The sequence below is a fragment of the Pundamilia nyererei genome, unplaced genomic scaffold (assembly GCF_000239375.1).
Source record: "Pundamilia nyererei isolate P.nyererei 1_Seehausen unplaced genomic scaffold, PunNye1.0 scaffold00042, whole genome shotgun sequence".
Taxonomy (NCBI): Eukaryota; Metazoa; Chordata; class Actinopteri; order Cichliformes; family Cichlidae; genus Pundamilia; species Pundamilia nyererei.
This window is the reverse complement of record NW_005187443.1, coordinates 3,251,499-3,268,345: the sequence shown is the minus strand read 5'-3', so window position 1 is coordinate 3,268,345 and position 16,847 is coordinate 3,251,499. Positions and strand designations below refer to the sequence as shown.

At 42.4% G+C, this 16,847-nt stretch overlaps 1 protein-coding gene across 1 annotated transcript; it reads left to right on the top strand.

Annotated features, from left to right (window-relative positions):
* The first annotated feature begins 5,361 nt into the window (after positions 1–5,361).
* On the top strand, positions 5,362–10,753 carry LOC102196994 (keratin, type II cytoskeletal 8-like). Its single transcript, XM_005731336.1, has 9 exons — positions 5,362–5,885; positions 7,127–7,335; positions 7,905–7,965; positions 8,102–8,197; positions 8,295–8,459; positions 8,915–9,040; positions 9,180–9,400; positions 9,501–9,541; positions 9,769–10,753. Exons 1-9 carry the CDS (start codon positions 5,433–5,435, stop codon positions 10,077–10,079), a joined length of 1,683 nt encoding a protein of 560 aa, XP_005731393.1. The 5' UTR covers positions 5,362–5,432; the 3' UTR covers positions 10,080–10,753.
* The last annotated feature ends 6,094 nt before the right edge of the window (positions 10,754–16,847 follow it).

Here is a 16,847-nt window from a genome sequence, read left to right as displayed (position 1 = left end):
ATGTGAGGGGGCAAACTCCTCAAGATGGGTGGTGACCATGGTGGCCATTTAGAAGTCGGCCATCTTGGATACAGCTTTTGTTTTTTCAATAGGAAGAGGGACATGTGACACATCAAACTTATTGGTAATGAAAAACAATGGTGTGCTTGGTTTCGACATAACCACTTATAAAATGTGTTCAATGTGCTGCCCATTGTGTTGGATTGTCAATGCAACCCTCTTCTCCCACTCTTCACACACTGATAGCAACACCGCAGGAGAAATGCTAGCACAGGCATCCAGTATCCGTAGTTTCAGGTGCTGCTCATCTCGTATCTTCACACCATAGAGAACTGCCTTCAGATGACCCCAAAGATAAAAGTCTAAGGAGGTCAGATCGGGAGACCTTGGGGGCCATTCAACTCGGGGGACTCGGGGGTCCGTGAGCAGTTTTGACTGTTGTTGTTATTATTATTATTATTACTATCGTTATTATTTGGTGATGTGTGTGTCTTTCTGCACAATGCTGTGTTAGTCTGTGTTCCACTCATTATATGTATTGGCAGGGTGTGTACATGTGTGGCTGGAGGATGGAGAACAGCCACATCCACGCCTGATGGGTGTGGCCCTGCAGGAGGACTGGCCACACCTGAAGTTCCTGCCACACACCTGTTGGTGGTCAGGGCTCGTCGGGGGAGCTACTTAGGAGAGTGTTGGAGCTCTCACCGGCGTGGGATCATTGAGTTGTCATCCCAAGTCAGTGTATGACAGTGCTGTTTGTGTATGCCCGCCGGGGTTAGTGTTGACGGCTGTTTCTGTGGTTTTCCTGCAGGAGGAAGAGTGGACCAGAAAGGCAGCACGCACGGGGTGTGCGGAAACACAACAGCGGGGAGCACGAGCACAGACGTCGGAGGGAAGCGCACACACGGGATTCAAAGGAGCAACGGGGATTTATTGTGTTTACAGCTTTCACTGTAAATAAAGAGCACTGTTTGCATCGCAGAGTCTGTGTTTCGGGTCCTCATTCTCCACGGTCTGCCAGCCAGACCGTGGGGACCAGACCTGGCACCAGACCACTTTCCAGGAAACTGTTCATCTAGGAATGCTCGGACCTGGCACCCATAATGTGGTGGTGCACCATCTTGCTGGAAAAACTCAGGGAATGTGCCAGCTTCAGTGCATGAAGAGGGAAACACATCATCATGTAGCAATTTCAAATATCCAGTCGCCTTGAGGTTTCCATTGATGAAGAATGGACCCACTATCGTTGTGCCCAATATACCACACCAAACCATCACTTTTGTTGTTCCAACAGTCTGAGTGATCCATCCAATGTGGGTTAGTGTCAGACCAATAGCGGTGGTTTTGTTTGTTAACTTCACCGTTCACATAAAAGTTTGTCTCATCACTGAACAAAATCTTCTGCGTGAACTGAGGGTCCTGTTCAAATTTTTGTTTTGCCTATTCTGCAAATTCTGTGCGCCAATCTGGGTCATCCTCGTTGAGATGCTGCAGTAGCTGGAGTTTGTAAGGGTGCCATTTATGAGTAGCTAATATCCGCCGAAGGGATGTTCAACTAATGCCACTCTCCAGTGACATGCGGCGAGTGCTACGCTGTGAGCTCTTGCTGAATGAAGCTAGGACAGCCACTGATGTTTCTTCATTAGTGACAGTTTTCTTGCGTCCACATTTTGGCAAATCCAACACTGAACCAGTTTCATGAAACTTAGCAAGCAGTTTGCTAACTGTAGCATGGGAGATGGGTGGTCTCGTAGGGTGTCTTGTATTGAAATCTGCTGCAATGACCCGGTTACTGCGTTCACCAGATATCAACACAATTTCGATCCGCTCCTCACGTGTTAACCTCTTCGACATGTCAATGGCTGTGAACAAAGAGAAACTTGTAAATAACTCATGAAAGAATAAAGTTATGTTGAAACCAAGCACACCATTGTTTTTCTTGTGACATTACCAATAAGTTTGATGTGTCACATGGCCCTCTTCCTATTGAAAAAACAAAAGTTGTATCCAAGATGGCCGACTTCTAAATGGCCACCATGGTCACCACCCATCTTGAGGAGTTTGCCCCCTCACATATACTAATGTGCCACAATAAGGACTTTAATATCACCAACCATTCCACTTTTATTACGGTGTATCCATATAAATGGCCCACCCTGTATAACAGTTATAAATTGATTTGCATGTCATTGACTGAAATAAGTATTTGATCCCCTACAATTCAGCCAGAATTCTGGCTCCCTTATACTGGCTATGTTCCCATATGGCACTCAAATTGCAATTAATCAATCACAGATACTCCTGAGCTGAATTCATTATGTGTGTAAAGTTGTCCTCAGAAGTAGTTTCTTCTATTCCAAATGGTACCACCACAGGAAAGACCAAAGAGCCCTTAAAGGATGTCAGGGAGAAGATTTTAGAGCTGTATAAAGCTGCATGGGCACTAAAACCATCAGCAATTGTGATTATTCATAAATGGAAGAATTATACAATGACCATCAGTCGCTTTTGGTCTATAGTTAGATGCCTCATGAGAAAGGTGGCAGATCAGCCCAAAACTACAAGAGATGATCTTGTTAGTGATCTGAAGGCAGTTGGGACTACAGTCACCAAGAACACTATTGGTAACACACGACACTGTTACAGATTAAAATCTTGTAGATTCCCCTGTAACACACACAATCAGTTTCAAGGTCTGACCAACCATTTCAGCTGTGGGAAAAAATGACAACCAATAAAATTCTAAAAGACAACATGTATTAGTACAATGATCAAAAAATGAAGGAATAGTCAAGTCCAGTGTCCCACTTGCAAAAGGATAACACACAGTCCAAGGCCAGAGCCAGCTATGCCACAACTCAGTTACACTTTACATGTCGACCACCCTGTAAGTAGAAGGCCGGTAATCACTCTGGCCCCAGCAACACAACTATAGACCCAAGTCTATAAATCTGAGTCTTTATATCTCTGTGAAGGCAGTCCTTTTGTTTTTTCTTGCTGACGTCTAAGTTCTTGATAAATGAGTTCTGTCTCTGCGCCTTCTGGGCCAACTTCTGGAGAGATTCCTGTAGAAAGCCAAAACCCGACCTGGGTGGAGCAGATCTACAAGTCTGTGGCAATTTATTTACAGATTTGAAACTTACTGGTTGATTGTCTCCACATGACTATCAGATTCTGAATTGCAAAGGTCGTTAATGTTTGTTAATGAACATCTAAGTGATTCAGAGAAGGCTTGCGAGAAAGTTCTGTGGTGAGATGAAACCAAAATCGAGCTCTTTGGCGTCAACTTGGCCCGTCGTGTTTGGAGGAAGAGAAATGCTGCGTAGGATCCAATAAACATCGATCTTACAGTCAATCATGAAGGTGGAAATATTATGGTTTGGGGCTGTTTTTCTGCTAAGGGTACAGGATGAGATCACTGCACTGTGGGGCCGATTGAGGGGTCCATCTACCATAAAATCTTGGATAAGAACCTTCCTTCAGGATTTCTGAAGATGGGCCGTGGAGGGGTCTTCCAGCTCAAACAATCAAACATTATTACCCCAAGTGTATGTATATTGTATAATAATGAGCATATTGGTCTGTAAAAAGAATGAGTCACTGATAACTGCTCATGTAACTATAAGTTAACTTGTTGTGCATCCCACCCTGTCCAAAATGAACTTCTCAGTGAGTGTCAGTGGTTGTGAAATAGCTTTGTTTCTTATCGCTGCTAATTGCCTTCTCATATACCCCACCAGCTTGTCTTCTCAGCACCGCTCCTCACTGGCTTGTAGCATGTATGTGGATCTTTCTCAGCACATTCCTGTCCTGATGTGTCATCTAGCAGCTTCACACAAACCATAACATCACCAGCCTCAGAGGAGCATTGGGGGATTAACTTCTGAAATGAACCTTTTCACTTTTCTCACACAGAAAAAAAAAAAGGAATTATCAGGAGAGATGAGACAACTAGCTCTAATCATGTGTTAAAAAATAAAATTAGCACAAAGTGCAGCTCTGTTCATGAGCTAGTGCTCGTCGGAGAGGCTGAGTTAGTGAAACAGCAAAAAGGCTGTACATATGCTGTGCAAAAAGACTTGTACATATATGGTTGTCTCCAACTTTAGCACAAGTGCTCCATTGTGAAGTACCACGTCACCGTTTGAGATTAGCCAAGTGAAACACACATTTTTTGATCAGCTTACAAGTCTTTTTTTCAGGTTGTACTTTCCATAAGATGTACCCCCTTGTGTCTGTTCACATTTATTTTGCACATGGCAGTGTACCATGGGATTTCTCTCTTTCCGTGAGCTCATAAATAGGTGGTCTTTTTTCCCTCCCTGACAGATAAAACCTGAAAAACAAAGAACAGACGTTTGCTAAAAATGTTGTTAGAGGGAAGACGTTGGGTTATTCTGGTTAAATTAGGCAACAGCCATTGAAATGCCCTGAAAAGGTTGTGAGTCATAAATCTGCCAAGTGATAAATCAATGAAGATTTCCACAACATGAATTGATGGAGTTGATGGATGTGTGTATATCAGCAGGTGAAGCGCAAACACAGAAGGAATGTTTATCAATGTGTGTGTGTACATAGCATAGATCGGTGGCAATTATTGCTGATAATGAAACACCCAGCCCATTACATAGTTTCTTTGTGCAAGCTGCACATTTACACAAATCTGGTCCAACAGGTAACAAAACATTTGGTATAAAATGTTAAAAGACATATTTCAAAAAATACAAAGACAAAAAAGTGGTGGAACATATTCAATGTTTTAAATCTGCAGTTGTTTTGCTGGGTTTACACAGTCGATGCCCGCCAGCTAGGAGAGGGCATCATACTGTCCAAGCACAGTTTACTTTGCCATATATCACAGTCTGTCAGAGGTGTTATAAAGTAGAAGGGAAGCTCATAAAGTGGTGTACATGTTCCTTATACCCAGTGTTTGCTGTGTGTGTATAAGTATGTGTAAAATACAATGAGGATGTAGATCGTATGTGTCCAAGGTGTGACTAAAGCATGTGAAGTAAACTTGGTTGCAAAATAATTTTAATGTAACTGTAACTATGAAGCATGGAAAATGCAACTTCACAAAGGTTGTTTTCCAGGTTTCCAGAGCTTCTGCTTTCAGAATCTCTGGAAACCTTTTTTTATATATAAAAAAGGCATTCTGATATTACGTAATTCTTGTGCTTTTAATGTGCTGTAAAAGTGTAACATGATGCAATTTTCTCCCCTGACATTCCCTCATCTCTCCCCCTCTTGCTCTTTCTCCCCCCTTATCCTTCACTCCCCTACTGAGGACACCAGCCAATCGCACCTCAGCAGGGTTCCTCCCCTACTCTAATAAATAGTACACAGGACCAGGGTGGGTCTGTCTGCCTGACTCTCCTCTCAGCAGTCTCTCCTCTCACAAAACCTCAGTGCTACAGACTTCCTCCTACACCATGTCTGTCAGAGCTGTGAAGACCACCGCCTACTCCACTGTGTCCTCACCCAGAAGCCCAACGCAGGGCTTCAGCAGCCGCTCCTTCTCTGGCTATGGAGGTCATGGTGTGGGGAGTGCCAGGCAGAGCTACGGTGTCCGCAGCTCATATGGAGGAGTGGGCAGCAGTGGTGCAGCTGTGGGTGTTGGGGGCTGTAAGACGGTCGGTGGGTTTGCCGCTGGGGGATCCGGACAAAGATTAGGTGGTGTAGAGTTTGGATATTCAGGCTTTGGTGGAGGTGTAGCAGGTGGCATGGCCAATGAATTTGTGGCCCCCATCACAGCAGTGACAGTGAACAAGAGCCTGTTGGCTCCCTTGAACCTGGAGATCGACCCCACCATCCAGGCAATCCGTACTGAAGAGAAGGAGCAGATCAAGACCCTGAACAACCGCTTTGCTTCCTTCATCGACAAGGTCAGTCGAGGTTGTAATGAAATGTGAAATCTTGTGTTTGAAATTCATGCTGCAGAAAAGCACATATAAACTGGAAAACACCAACAGCAAACGATCCACACTTCTATAAGTGACAGGAGTGCTGGGGTGAAACTGAATGTGACGGCAGTAGCAGAACAGCACAGACAAACTGCAGAGATACGCTACAAGCCAAAATAAGTGAAAGATGAAAGAAGTTTCATTTCACAGAAGAGATCATCCTTAAGACATTCCCTGTCAAAACTTCATAACAATCTATACAGTCTGCTGGGAATATTGCCTGGTTTGCTTAATGGCTTTCCTGCTTCCAGTGTTTTCACTCTCAGGCGAGATCATAGAGCTCAGATAAAAGGATCAACCTGGATACAGAGTACAGGAGTGGGATGAAGAGCAGATGAATTTTGCTCAAAGGAGTGCATTCCCCATACGAGCAATATCTGCAAAACGAGTGGTTGTGAAAGTAGAGAGCGAAGTGTCAGGTGTCTACCGAACAGAATCTCATTTACCGAATTATTTTCAACGTTCATGACCTGAATTTTCACCACCAGAGACCACATTCTTTCGTTATCTGTCGCTGAAACCCATGAACAGACTGAGGTTCACAAAGCTTTCAGGAGAGCAGGGTGGGACAGAAGTTGATATAAAACTCAATCACGCTGAGGGTAATTCTCCTGCTTGTAAAACACAGCTCACACGTCCACTCCTTTGCGCACTGGTGTGATATGGCACACCCACAAACAGCAGTCTGCCTCTCCTGTGTTTGCTGAGTGGTAGCACGGACCCCACCCAAGGTCATGACGCTTAATGAAAGAGCTGTAAAAGGGGCAAGCTGTGTGGCAAGTAAGAAACAGTGCCACTTCGTGTTGAAACGCAACACAGTGGGTTAAACTTGAGATTGGAGTATTTGCTGTGACAGATAGAAGCAGCTGGAGGCCAGAGAAGTCTGGTTACTCATTTTTTCCTTTCAGTTAATCTCTGTATGTTTTGGATTCAAACAAAACTCTTCAGTCACACCCACCCTATCCACCACATATCCCAGTGACCAACCACTCCATTATTTATTGTTTTCTATGGAAAGGTTTTGATATTTGTGTAACTCCCCCATTGTTTTTTTTCATCCACCAAGTCAGAGCTTCAGTCATCACATACACCCACACGTTTCTGCCCATTACATGTTTCCTTCCTTTTTCTTACTAAGCATTCATCCACCTTTCAATCTTCAGGTACGCTTCCTCGAACAGCAAAACAAAATGCTTGAGACCAAATGGAAACTTCTGCATGAGCAGACCATATCTCACTCAAACGTCGATGCTATGTTCGAGGCCTACATTGCCAACCTGCGCAAGCAGCTGGACAACTTGGGTCACGAAAAAGTCAAACTGGAGTCGGACCTGCATAACGTAACGGGCCTGGTGGAGGACTTTAAAACCAAGTGGGTGGAGTTGAGATTTTTCACTTTCATCTTGCACTCAAGCATAAGGCATGCTTTATTTGTCCGAGATTTGGGAAAGTCTTAAACTGCCAACGATACTCTGTTTCCAGTTTTCCTAGACTTGTGCAGTTTGGCTTTTAGAAAGCCTGCAGAGCTATTTTTAACTTCCTGTCAGGAACCCAAAGTTTCAACAAGATAGAGCGGATAAGAAGATAAAAATAATCATTTGCAGTGTGGTGGAGCAAAAATAACAATAACCCTGAATATTCACAGTTAATATTCACTGTCAGCACCACATGTATTCACGAAGGTTTTCTTACTAGAATAGCTTATGATTTAAACAGCTGCTCCTTTATTCAGGAGGGGTTGCCACAGCACACAGATCTGCATGTTTGCCCTGGCAGACTCTGGGATTTTTCACATATTAGGCAAAGATGGTAACTTATGGAACCATTTCCATATTAACTTATGGAGCTATCAGTTCTGACAAAGCACCTTTCCCACCATGATGATTGCACACTGCCTGTTTTTCTTTATATACAGACTAAAAAAATTCTCCTTTTCTGCAGGTATGAGGACGAGATCAACAAGCGCAATGAGTGTGAGAACAACTTCGTCTTATTAAAGAAGGTCTGTGCAGACTTTCTAGTAAATGCTTGATCTTGAAACTACAATTAGCCTTCATGAGGAAAAATAATGCCCTCTTTTTAAACTTTGACTGTAATGAACAATGAATGTTCTCAGTGCTGTCTTTTTTCCAATAAAGGATACAGATGCAGCATATATGATGAAAGTGGACCTCGAGGCCAAACTGGATGGACTTTCAGATGAGATTGAATTCTTGAAGCAGCTCTACGATGCAGTAATTACCTCATTTCATTTTTCACTTCCAGCCTAATAAAAAGTGTTTCTACAGGAGGCATCAGTTGTATGTTTTCCCTCTTTTTTGTCCTTCATAGGAAATTAATGAGTTGCAGAGCCAGATAAAGGACACATCTGTTGTGGTGGAGATGGACAACAGCCGTAATCTTGACATGGACGCAATTATCGCCGAAGTGCGTGCCCAATATGAAGACATTGCCAAAAGGAGCAGAGAGGAGGCTGAGTCATGGTATCAGACCAAGGTGGGACCACAAAGCTATGGGAAACTAAAGCCCACAATTATGTAATAGATCATCATCTGTGAGGACAGTCCATTAAGCTTATTTAATGTTCATGAACATTTAAAACTGAAGAGCATGAACTTGAAATCTCTGCATGGTACAAGAGTTTTACTTGTGGCAGATGGTGTGGGATGCCTTCTCTTTTCTGACTTTTCTGACCTCTATTGTCTCCTGATATTCTATCTTAGGCGATTTCCTTTGTATATGAAACTTTTATTGCAACATACTGAAAAGTTTCATATACAAAGAAGTCAAAGAGCAGAAAGCCAATATGGATCTGGAGATTGCAAACTGTATGTTGGAGTGCTGCAACATGATTTCCTGATCCCCATGTCAAATGAATTGTGCAAAAAACCTGCCAGCAGTATCACTTTGTGTTTTAAAGTTTCACTATGATCTGTCTCTTTTCATGCCAGTACGCAGAGATGGAGCAGTCGGCGGGTAGATATGGAGAAGACCTCAAGTCAACCAGGGCTGAGATTGCTGACATGAACCGCAGGATAGTGAGGCTCCAGTCTGAAATCGACATGGTTAAAGCTCAGGTGAGGGATAGAGATTTTCTTATGTTCATTTGAATGATTTGAGGTTTTGACATTAAGGTAATAATTCAAACTGCATTGCCGGGCTTATGAAGGCCATTGAATTCAATGCCTCGCTCTGCTTGGCTTCTCCCACTTTTAGCGAAGCAGTTTGGAAGCTCAGATCGCAGAGGTTGAGGAACGCGGCGAACTGGCGGTGAAAGATGCCAAACTCCGCATCAGAGAGTTGGAAGAAGCTCTTCAGAGAGCCAAACAGGATATGGCACTCCAAGTCCGCCAATACCAGGAACTTATGAATGTTAAGCTGGCTCTGGACATTGAGATTGCTACATATAGGAAACTGTTGGAAGGAGAGGAGAACAGGTCATCTAAGAGCACCTATGCTCTCCTACATCTTACATAGCAATATACTCGTGCTTTTACTTGTTCTTGTCTTTTATTTATTATTTCTTTCTTCCCAAAGGTTGGCAGCTGGAATTCAGACCACTGTGTCCAAGCAGACTTGTGAGTTCATACTTATGTGCAACTATTTCTAGTTCTGCTTTGTTAATTGTTGCTATATAGAGCATTTTACTGGTCAGACAAGCCCACAACCTTGCCATGACTGAAGCCATCTTATCTAGATATCATATCTGAGGATACAGTTTATATTGTTAGAATCTCATAATATCAACTCTGATATATTAGCATGTGTCAATGTTAATCACTCACTTCTTCCTCTGAATTTGTAGGTGTGAACTACAATGCCTACGGTCTGGAGAGTTCCTACATCCCTTCCTACATCAGCAGTTCCTTTGATAAAGTCAAAGCAAGCAGTGGGTCTACGTCAGCAGTCGAGGGAACGGCAGTGAAGAGCACCACAGTCACCAAGACGGAGACAGTGGTGATGAAGACCGAGGAGAAAAAAGAGAAGGAAGAGAAGAAGGAGGAGGAGAAGGAGCAGGTGGAGGAGGAGAAGCCAGCAGCGGCAGCCGAGGAACCAGAGGCTGTGGAGAAGAAGGAGCCGGAGCACGTGGAGGCTGAAGCTGCAGCCGAAGAGTGATTTTCCATCCTGTTTTGAGAAATTCATGATTTGTTGTTGAAGATTAAGAAAAAGCACATTCTTTTTCATTATCCAATTTTCACCCAAAAAATGTGTGAAGAAGTGTAAACACACCTTTCCTTCAGATATTTTTAACACAGCGGTGCTTATCGAGCTTAAATATCCAAAAACTCTCTAAATTCTCTACTGTCACCTGAAGCAGTGCCAGACTTTAACTCTTTCCCCCTTATACCTCCCCATACCCTATGACAAGTGTTGACAATCACAATATATATTAAAGGTAAAGATGTGGTTTGACGACCGTTTGAATAGTTTGAGTTTGTTCTATAAGCAGCCCTGAAATAAAGGGAAACCTCCAGGTTAAGAAAATAGCTTCAAGGCTACTCAAACTAGGCTTTCGAGGGCTAAAGAGTTAAACCTTTCACTGCACCACACTTTTTTAGCCAAAAGGCGGCAGTATTGTTTGTGTTTTCACCCTGTGTACTTCAACCAACAGGAGGCACTGCCATCACACCAACCTGTAATTCACAACTTTTAAAAGAAGGCCATTATATGCTGAGCAGGGAGTGACAAACCTGTTGTAGTTAAACTCTAAAATGTGATGAAGAGCAGCCACACGAGTTCTCGTGACTTCTACTTTCTGAGTCCTGTTTGCACAATAATAAACGTTCAAACTGAAATCTACATGATGTGCTTGTGTTGCGTTTGTGCTGAAATTCACTGACACTGTTAATTTTTCTGTAGTTTGTTAACTTGATAAGAAAGTGAAAACAAATAGAAACGTCTTAAAGATGCACAGAACAGTCGTTACAAAGCACTGGAGATCACCTCGAGGGAATTGCTATCTTGGTTTTTCCGGCTGCTAACAGTTGCTTTCTCCAACACAAACAAGTACTGCTTTTGATAAAGGAGGCTTTCGACATCTAACATGAGAAAGGATGATAATCCACACAAATCTTTCCCTGGAATACCCGGCAAGTCCCAGCCTGCCTTGTTCACCCTATTTCAAGAGTTTCTCTTTCACAAAATGAACTGAACGTTAGGCCTTCCTCAAAAATGTCTGCAACTGTCATATTGTCTCTTAACACCAACTAAAAGCTCACATAACGTGTGACCAAAACAAAGAAATCCAACACATATCCTAAAAAATAAAAAAACAAGCATCAAACAAGCAAACTAAAAAAAGAAAAATCCCAAACCCCTAAAACATACATTTCATACTAAAGCTGACAGTGTTGAGAATCTGCAAGTGCTTGGAAGGAACACATGTAACATATCTGAGGACAGGAAGGGTTTCTCTTACAGACCATTGTTCCTTAAGAGGCCTTTGAGCCCATCTAGGAACTGGTTTGAACATGAATTATGGGTGGTGGTGGTGGTGGTGCCCCACCCAAGGCCATAGAGACTCTCATGAGGTTATAGACAGAAAACTTTGCAAATACCACAATCCCACCCACTGTTCACGACACTTAATGTACTGCAGCCAGACACAGGGAGAGACTAGAGCATGTTCAGGGTTTGAAAGCCTGATTGGGAAAAACAGTCAGTGTTTATAACAGCATAGTAACAGCAGAGCTGAAATGAAAGTAGTAGCTATAAACTCAGGCTTATCATGCTTTAGATATCCTCCCAGAACTTAACATGCCCAGCTTTGCTCTAACTGAATTTAGTCAACACTGCATAAGGTTTCACTTTGAAAGGATGAGTATGAGAAATGTACACTGGGCACTTTCATTTGCTTTCCTAGTAGAGAGTTAGATAAGAACACATGATACCATCCATGTCTTCCTGCATATTAACTGCAACCTGCAGTTAGTGTAGCTTAGCACTAAGCCTGGAAACAATGGGAAGCAGCTAGCTTAGTCAAAATGCAACAAAATCCAAGTTCAGTTAAATTAAACACAGTGATTGTTGTTATGTGCAAAACAACATAGCTGGAAAATGAAAACTAACCATTTTGTGGACTTAACCTCTGGTGGGAGCAGTTTCTTTCTCAAGGATGCTGGTACAGAATTTTTAGTGCTGTAGTTGCTTTCAATGTCTTTGTGAAATACAGCCCTAAAACATTAAACCTTAAACTTGAAATAGCAAAATGCTAAAAAGAAAGAAAAATCTAAGCAAAGTAACTTAACCTGTCTGCCACTGCAGATCACACCCCACAGTCCTGTATCCCCAGTGGCCTCAGTAATTCAGACCCAACCAGGAATAGGTCACAAGTATATTGTCTGGTGTATATGCTCTGTGGTATCTGGTTTCTTTTATGATCTATTCATGCTTATTAACCCAGCAGCCTGTTCTTTATTATTTTATACTTGGTCTTTTTATAAGTACTTACTGAAACTTAAACCAGTGGGTGATGATTTTATTGCCTTGTGCAACCATCTGCTCTGAATGTTTTTTGCTATAGCAATACTCTGCTGTGACACACAGAACAGCATGGCGCTGCATCGTTTGTTGACCCATCTGTCCCAGAAGCTGTAGACCAGCTACTGTATCCATAACCTCAGGTCCTTGATGCAGTTTAATTCATTAATTCAATGTGATGTTGCAACATTCATTCAATCGGTGTCATCTGCCCTGAGGATCCATTGTACTACATTGCAAGTACGCTGTGAATAACAGACTCCTCGCAGCAGTACTGCTGGATTAACGTGCATCATTCTTGTTGAAACAGGAAAAGCTGACTAAGCCGCAGGTCGCTGTGTTGAAAAGCACTGACACTGCCCCATTGTGTCATATCTGCCCCAGCACCCCTTTCAGGCCTGTGAAGAAAGACTTTGTCAGAGTGACAAGCACAGAATTTATCATGTCTAAACAAATACTTACCGTAACAAAAAGCACTCATTTCCTAGAAATACCACAAGGTACAGGTGTGAGGTGTAGAATTCAGGATGGATGCACTGAACATGCCCCCTCAATATTTAAGACTCATGCATTTAACACCTCAGCTCTATAAAACCATAAAAAATAAAACAATTCAAGGGCATATGTAGAAAAATGTTTTTTTCAGAAACTGTAGATCTACTGGGATTTTCCCACACAACTATTTACACATAAGTATTTCAAGAGTGAAGGGTCCAGTATGAGCAAAGTGTACCTAAAAAAGTAGTCAGTGAATGTATCTGAGGACACTTTATTCTTGCTGAAAGTCATCTAAGTTTTGAGACTCAGTATTTGCTAAGTGATTGTAGTGCCAATTCACATAGCACTTTGTACTGTAAGGTAAAGACCCTGCAGTATCTGTGAGAAAGATCCAAAGATCACATGACTGCCTATGAGCATGCACTTTGTGACACTGAGAAGGAAAAACTCCCTTTTAAGAGGAAGAAACCTCAAACTAGCAGGATCAGGGAGGGGCAGTCATCCATCACGCCCGGTTGGGTTGATGGAAAGAGAAAAGAAGAAGAGGGCCTGGGCAGACAGGACAAAAACAGAGACTGGGAGAGATGACTTTAAATTATAATGACATGTTGCAGTCATTTAGAAAATAACTGAATATTAGCAAAGCAAAAATAGAACATTAAGTCATGCCTGTGTGTGTGTGTTTGTTGAGAATAATTACATGAAATTAAGAAGACTTATATTATATATTATCAGCCTAATATTGTAACAATTTAGGATGATTGAGAGACTCAATTAAACACATTAAAGTCATAAGTCACCTAGGTGCTTTTCTTTACATAAAGACATTTCCATCACAAAATGAGGCAGACTCCACTCGCTTGTATTTCCCTCCCAATGCTTAAGCGAAACCTACACCCGTGCTGTGAGGGGTGGGGAGAGGCTATAGTGACAAGAAATATGAAAGAAACTTGGTGGTTGCTGTGTTTGGCTGTGTGAGTCACTGATAGCTTAGGGGGTTAGAACATGTCTGATATTCACAGTTGGTATTTCTATGTTTATGTTACGTAATCTATAGAATGCACCCTTGTCCAACAGCTGAATTCCTTTGAGAGTAAACGTGTTCACGCCTGAATGACATGAAATAATAAATGCTTTCTCCGTGCCACCCACCTGCATACATGCAAATCCTGTAACACTGCGCTCTTAAACCTGTATCGTTACATTAAGAGATCTTTAAACAGTATAAACAGCAATCTAATACTTGCTTTAATCGAATTAGCTTGACATTGCAGTGAATTTTCAGTCAACATGCCCAGCTCGTAATGCACCTGAAGTAACTTTTGTATCACGTAGCCAACCCAACACAAAAACACAGGGCATGCATAAGCCTACTAAAAAAATAGATTACTAAAGTAGCCATGAGTCAGATCATTAGCTCATGAAAGACAAAGTTTTTTTTTTCTTCCCAGACTTGTTCAAATGTCTGACATAAACTTTGGCATTGCTTTCAAAAGATAATCAACTTATTGTGCATGATGACATCATTATAAATCAAAAATCTAGCCTGAAGTGGTGACTGATCAAGTTATAACAAGTGCCTGCAATGAAACACGATGACTTGCATCATGTCTTTCCAGTGTTTTTATGATTTAGTGGAGTGAACAGATTTAGTAGTCTCGGCTCTCTAAAACCACACTAGCGGCAATTTGGGTAATCGCTACCACAATTAGTCTCATCTAGAATTTGTCTGTACAAGTTCTGACACAGATGTGTTTCTTTACTATAAAAAAAGACCTGCTATTCAACTTGGGTAACAGGTCTTAATGCCTCTGCAGTCTTGGGGTGGAGGTGACTGACAGATAGAGGATCCACATCAACAAAAAGCAAGGGTGAATATTCTGGATGCCTGCTAGAGGTGTGCCTCTTTTCTTTTGTTAAACTGAGGCACGCACCTGCAGCAGGTACTGTTTTCTGAAGATATTATTTCTTCGGGTCATGATGCAGGACACTCACATTGCATTGTGACAATTTCTTGCAGGTACCAAATGAAATTTCATTGCACTGATTTAATCCTGGCCCAGGCCCTCAACTTTTTGGATCTTGAATGGCTTCTTTCCAGTTCTAAATTGAACATAGGTGTGATTGTGAGTGTGAAAGGTTGTCTGTCTCTCTGTACGGGGTGATCGTGTCTCAAGAGTTGGGAGTTCGTCTTGTAATCGGAAGGTTGCTGGTTCGAGCCCCGGCTCGGACAGTCTTGGTCGTTGTGTCCTTGGGCAAGACACTTCACCCGTTGCCTCCTGGTGGTGGTCAGAGGGCCCGGTGGCGCCAGTGTCCGGCAGCTTCGCCTCTGTCAGTGCGCCCCAGGGTGGCTGTGGCTACAATGTAGCTTGCCATCACCAGTGTGTGAATGGGTGGATGACTGAATGTGTAAAGCGCTTTGGGGTCCTTAGGGACTAGTAAAGCGCTATACAAATACAGGCCATTTACCATTTACCCCCACAGGATATCTCAGTGTAAGCTGAGATAGGATCAAGCCCATTCTTGCAAACCCAAATTGTATAAGTGGAAGACAATGAATGGATGAATGGAAAATCACCTTAATTGTAAATTTGTATTTGTTGCAACACTTTCTCATCCATCCATCCATGCATACATACATCCTCTTCTGCTTGTCCAATTCAGCATCCTATTCCAACTACCGCAGCTCTAGAGGCGGGGTGGACAAGTCACCAGCCTGTCGCAGAGATTTTATCCTTATTAATTAACAGGTGTATAATCAGCTTAATTGGGCCAGTGTTGGCCTAGTAAAAGTAGTAAAAGTAAAGTAAAAGTAATTTTAGCAAGCACAATATGTCATTCACACAATATGTCATTCACACCTTCCCTGCACCCCTCTCAGCCATCCAAAGCATTCTTATGTTTGGTTTACTGACATGTCAGAAAAGTTACCTGGTTTAACAAGGCTGTCAGCTGTCATTTTTCACTGATACAGACTGAAAAGTTGTTCACTCCCTGCGGGGCATCTGTAGAAGGCAGAAGGAAAAGGACGCCTTGGTTAAACTGCTGCATAACTCTGGGGCAACTGACAGCAGCACCAACTTGTCAGATGGAACCAGTTTGGTTCGAACCCTGTATTGACAGAACTGAGCATCTTTCCCTGAAGGCAACCACCAATTATGATTGGGTGTGTAGCTCTGAGAATGGAGGAATGTCAGAAGATCTTTCTACAGTTAAATTTTTACTTCTGGTGATAACAGCACAGACTGGTTTTCTGTTTGTTCTGTGCCAGTGATGAATCCACAAAACAACAACTAAAGGCCAAATATTCTTTGCTTATTTGCATGCAGATTAAGTTGTATTGTTTTGGTTCTCAATGGTTATGTTGTTTTCCTAAACCCCTCTTTGTAAGAGCATGTGTTTAGTTAGCAAAGTTTGATTGTGTGTTGACAGAAATGGTGTGCAGGTATGCCAGAAGACAATATTAAAAAGTTGTCCCTGTGTGTTAGCCCTGCGACAGACTGGCGACCTGTCCAGGGTGTACCCTGCCTCTCGCCCTATGACAGCTGGGATAGGCTCCAGGGCCCCTGCGACCCTGAAAAGGATAAGCGGAAGCGAATGGATGGATGGATGGATGGATGGATATCCCTGAGATGCAGGACAATCATATTGATTATGCTTACTGATTTATTCAAGGTAGTTCATGCATGAAGAGCTGTTCTGCATGTTCAAATTCTGATCTGTCTGTAAATCACTCATGGTGAGATAATTAAGGTGTGGGCCTCCCCTCCACCCTTAATCACTGATATCCTCTGATAGAGAAACAGAAGTATTTTCTCTTTGTGTTAATCTGTGTCTGGGTCTCACACATAACTTTCACTCCAAAGTATGCACGGGTGTGTCTAATGAACGTTTCCTGGTGTTGCA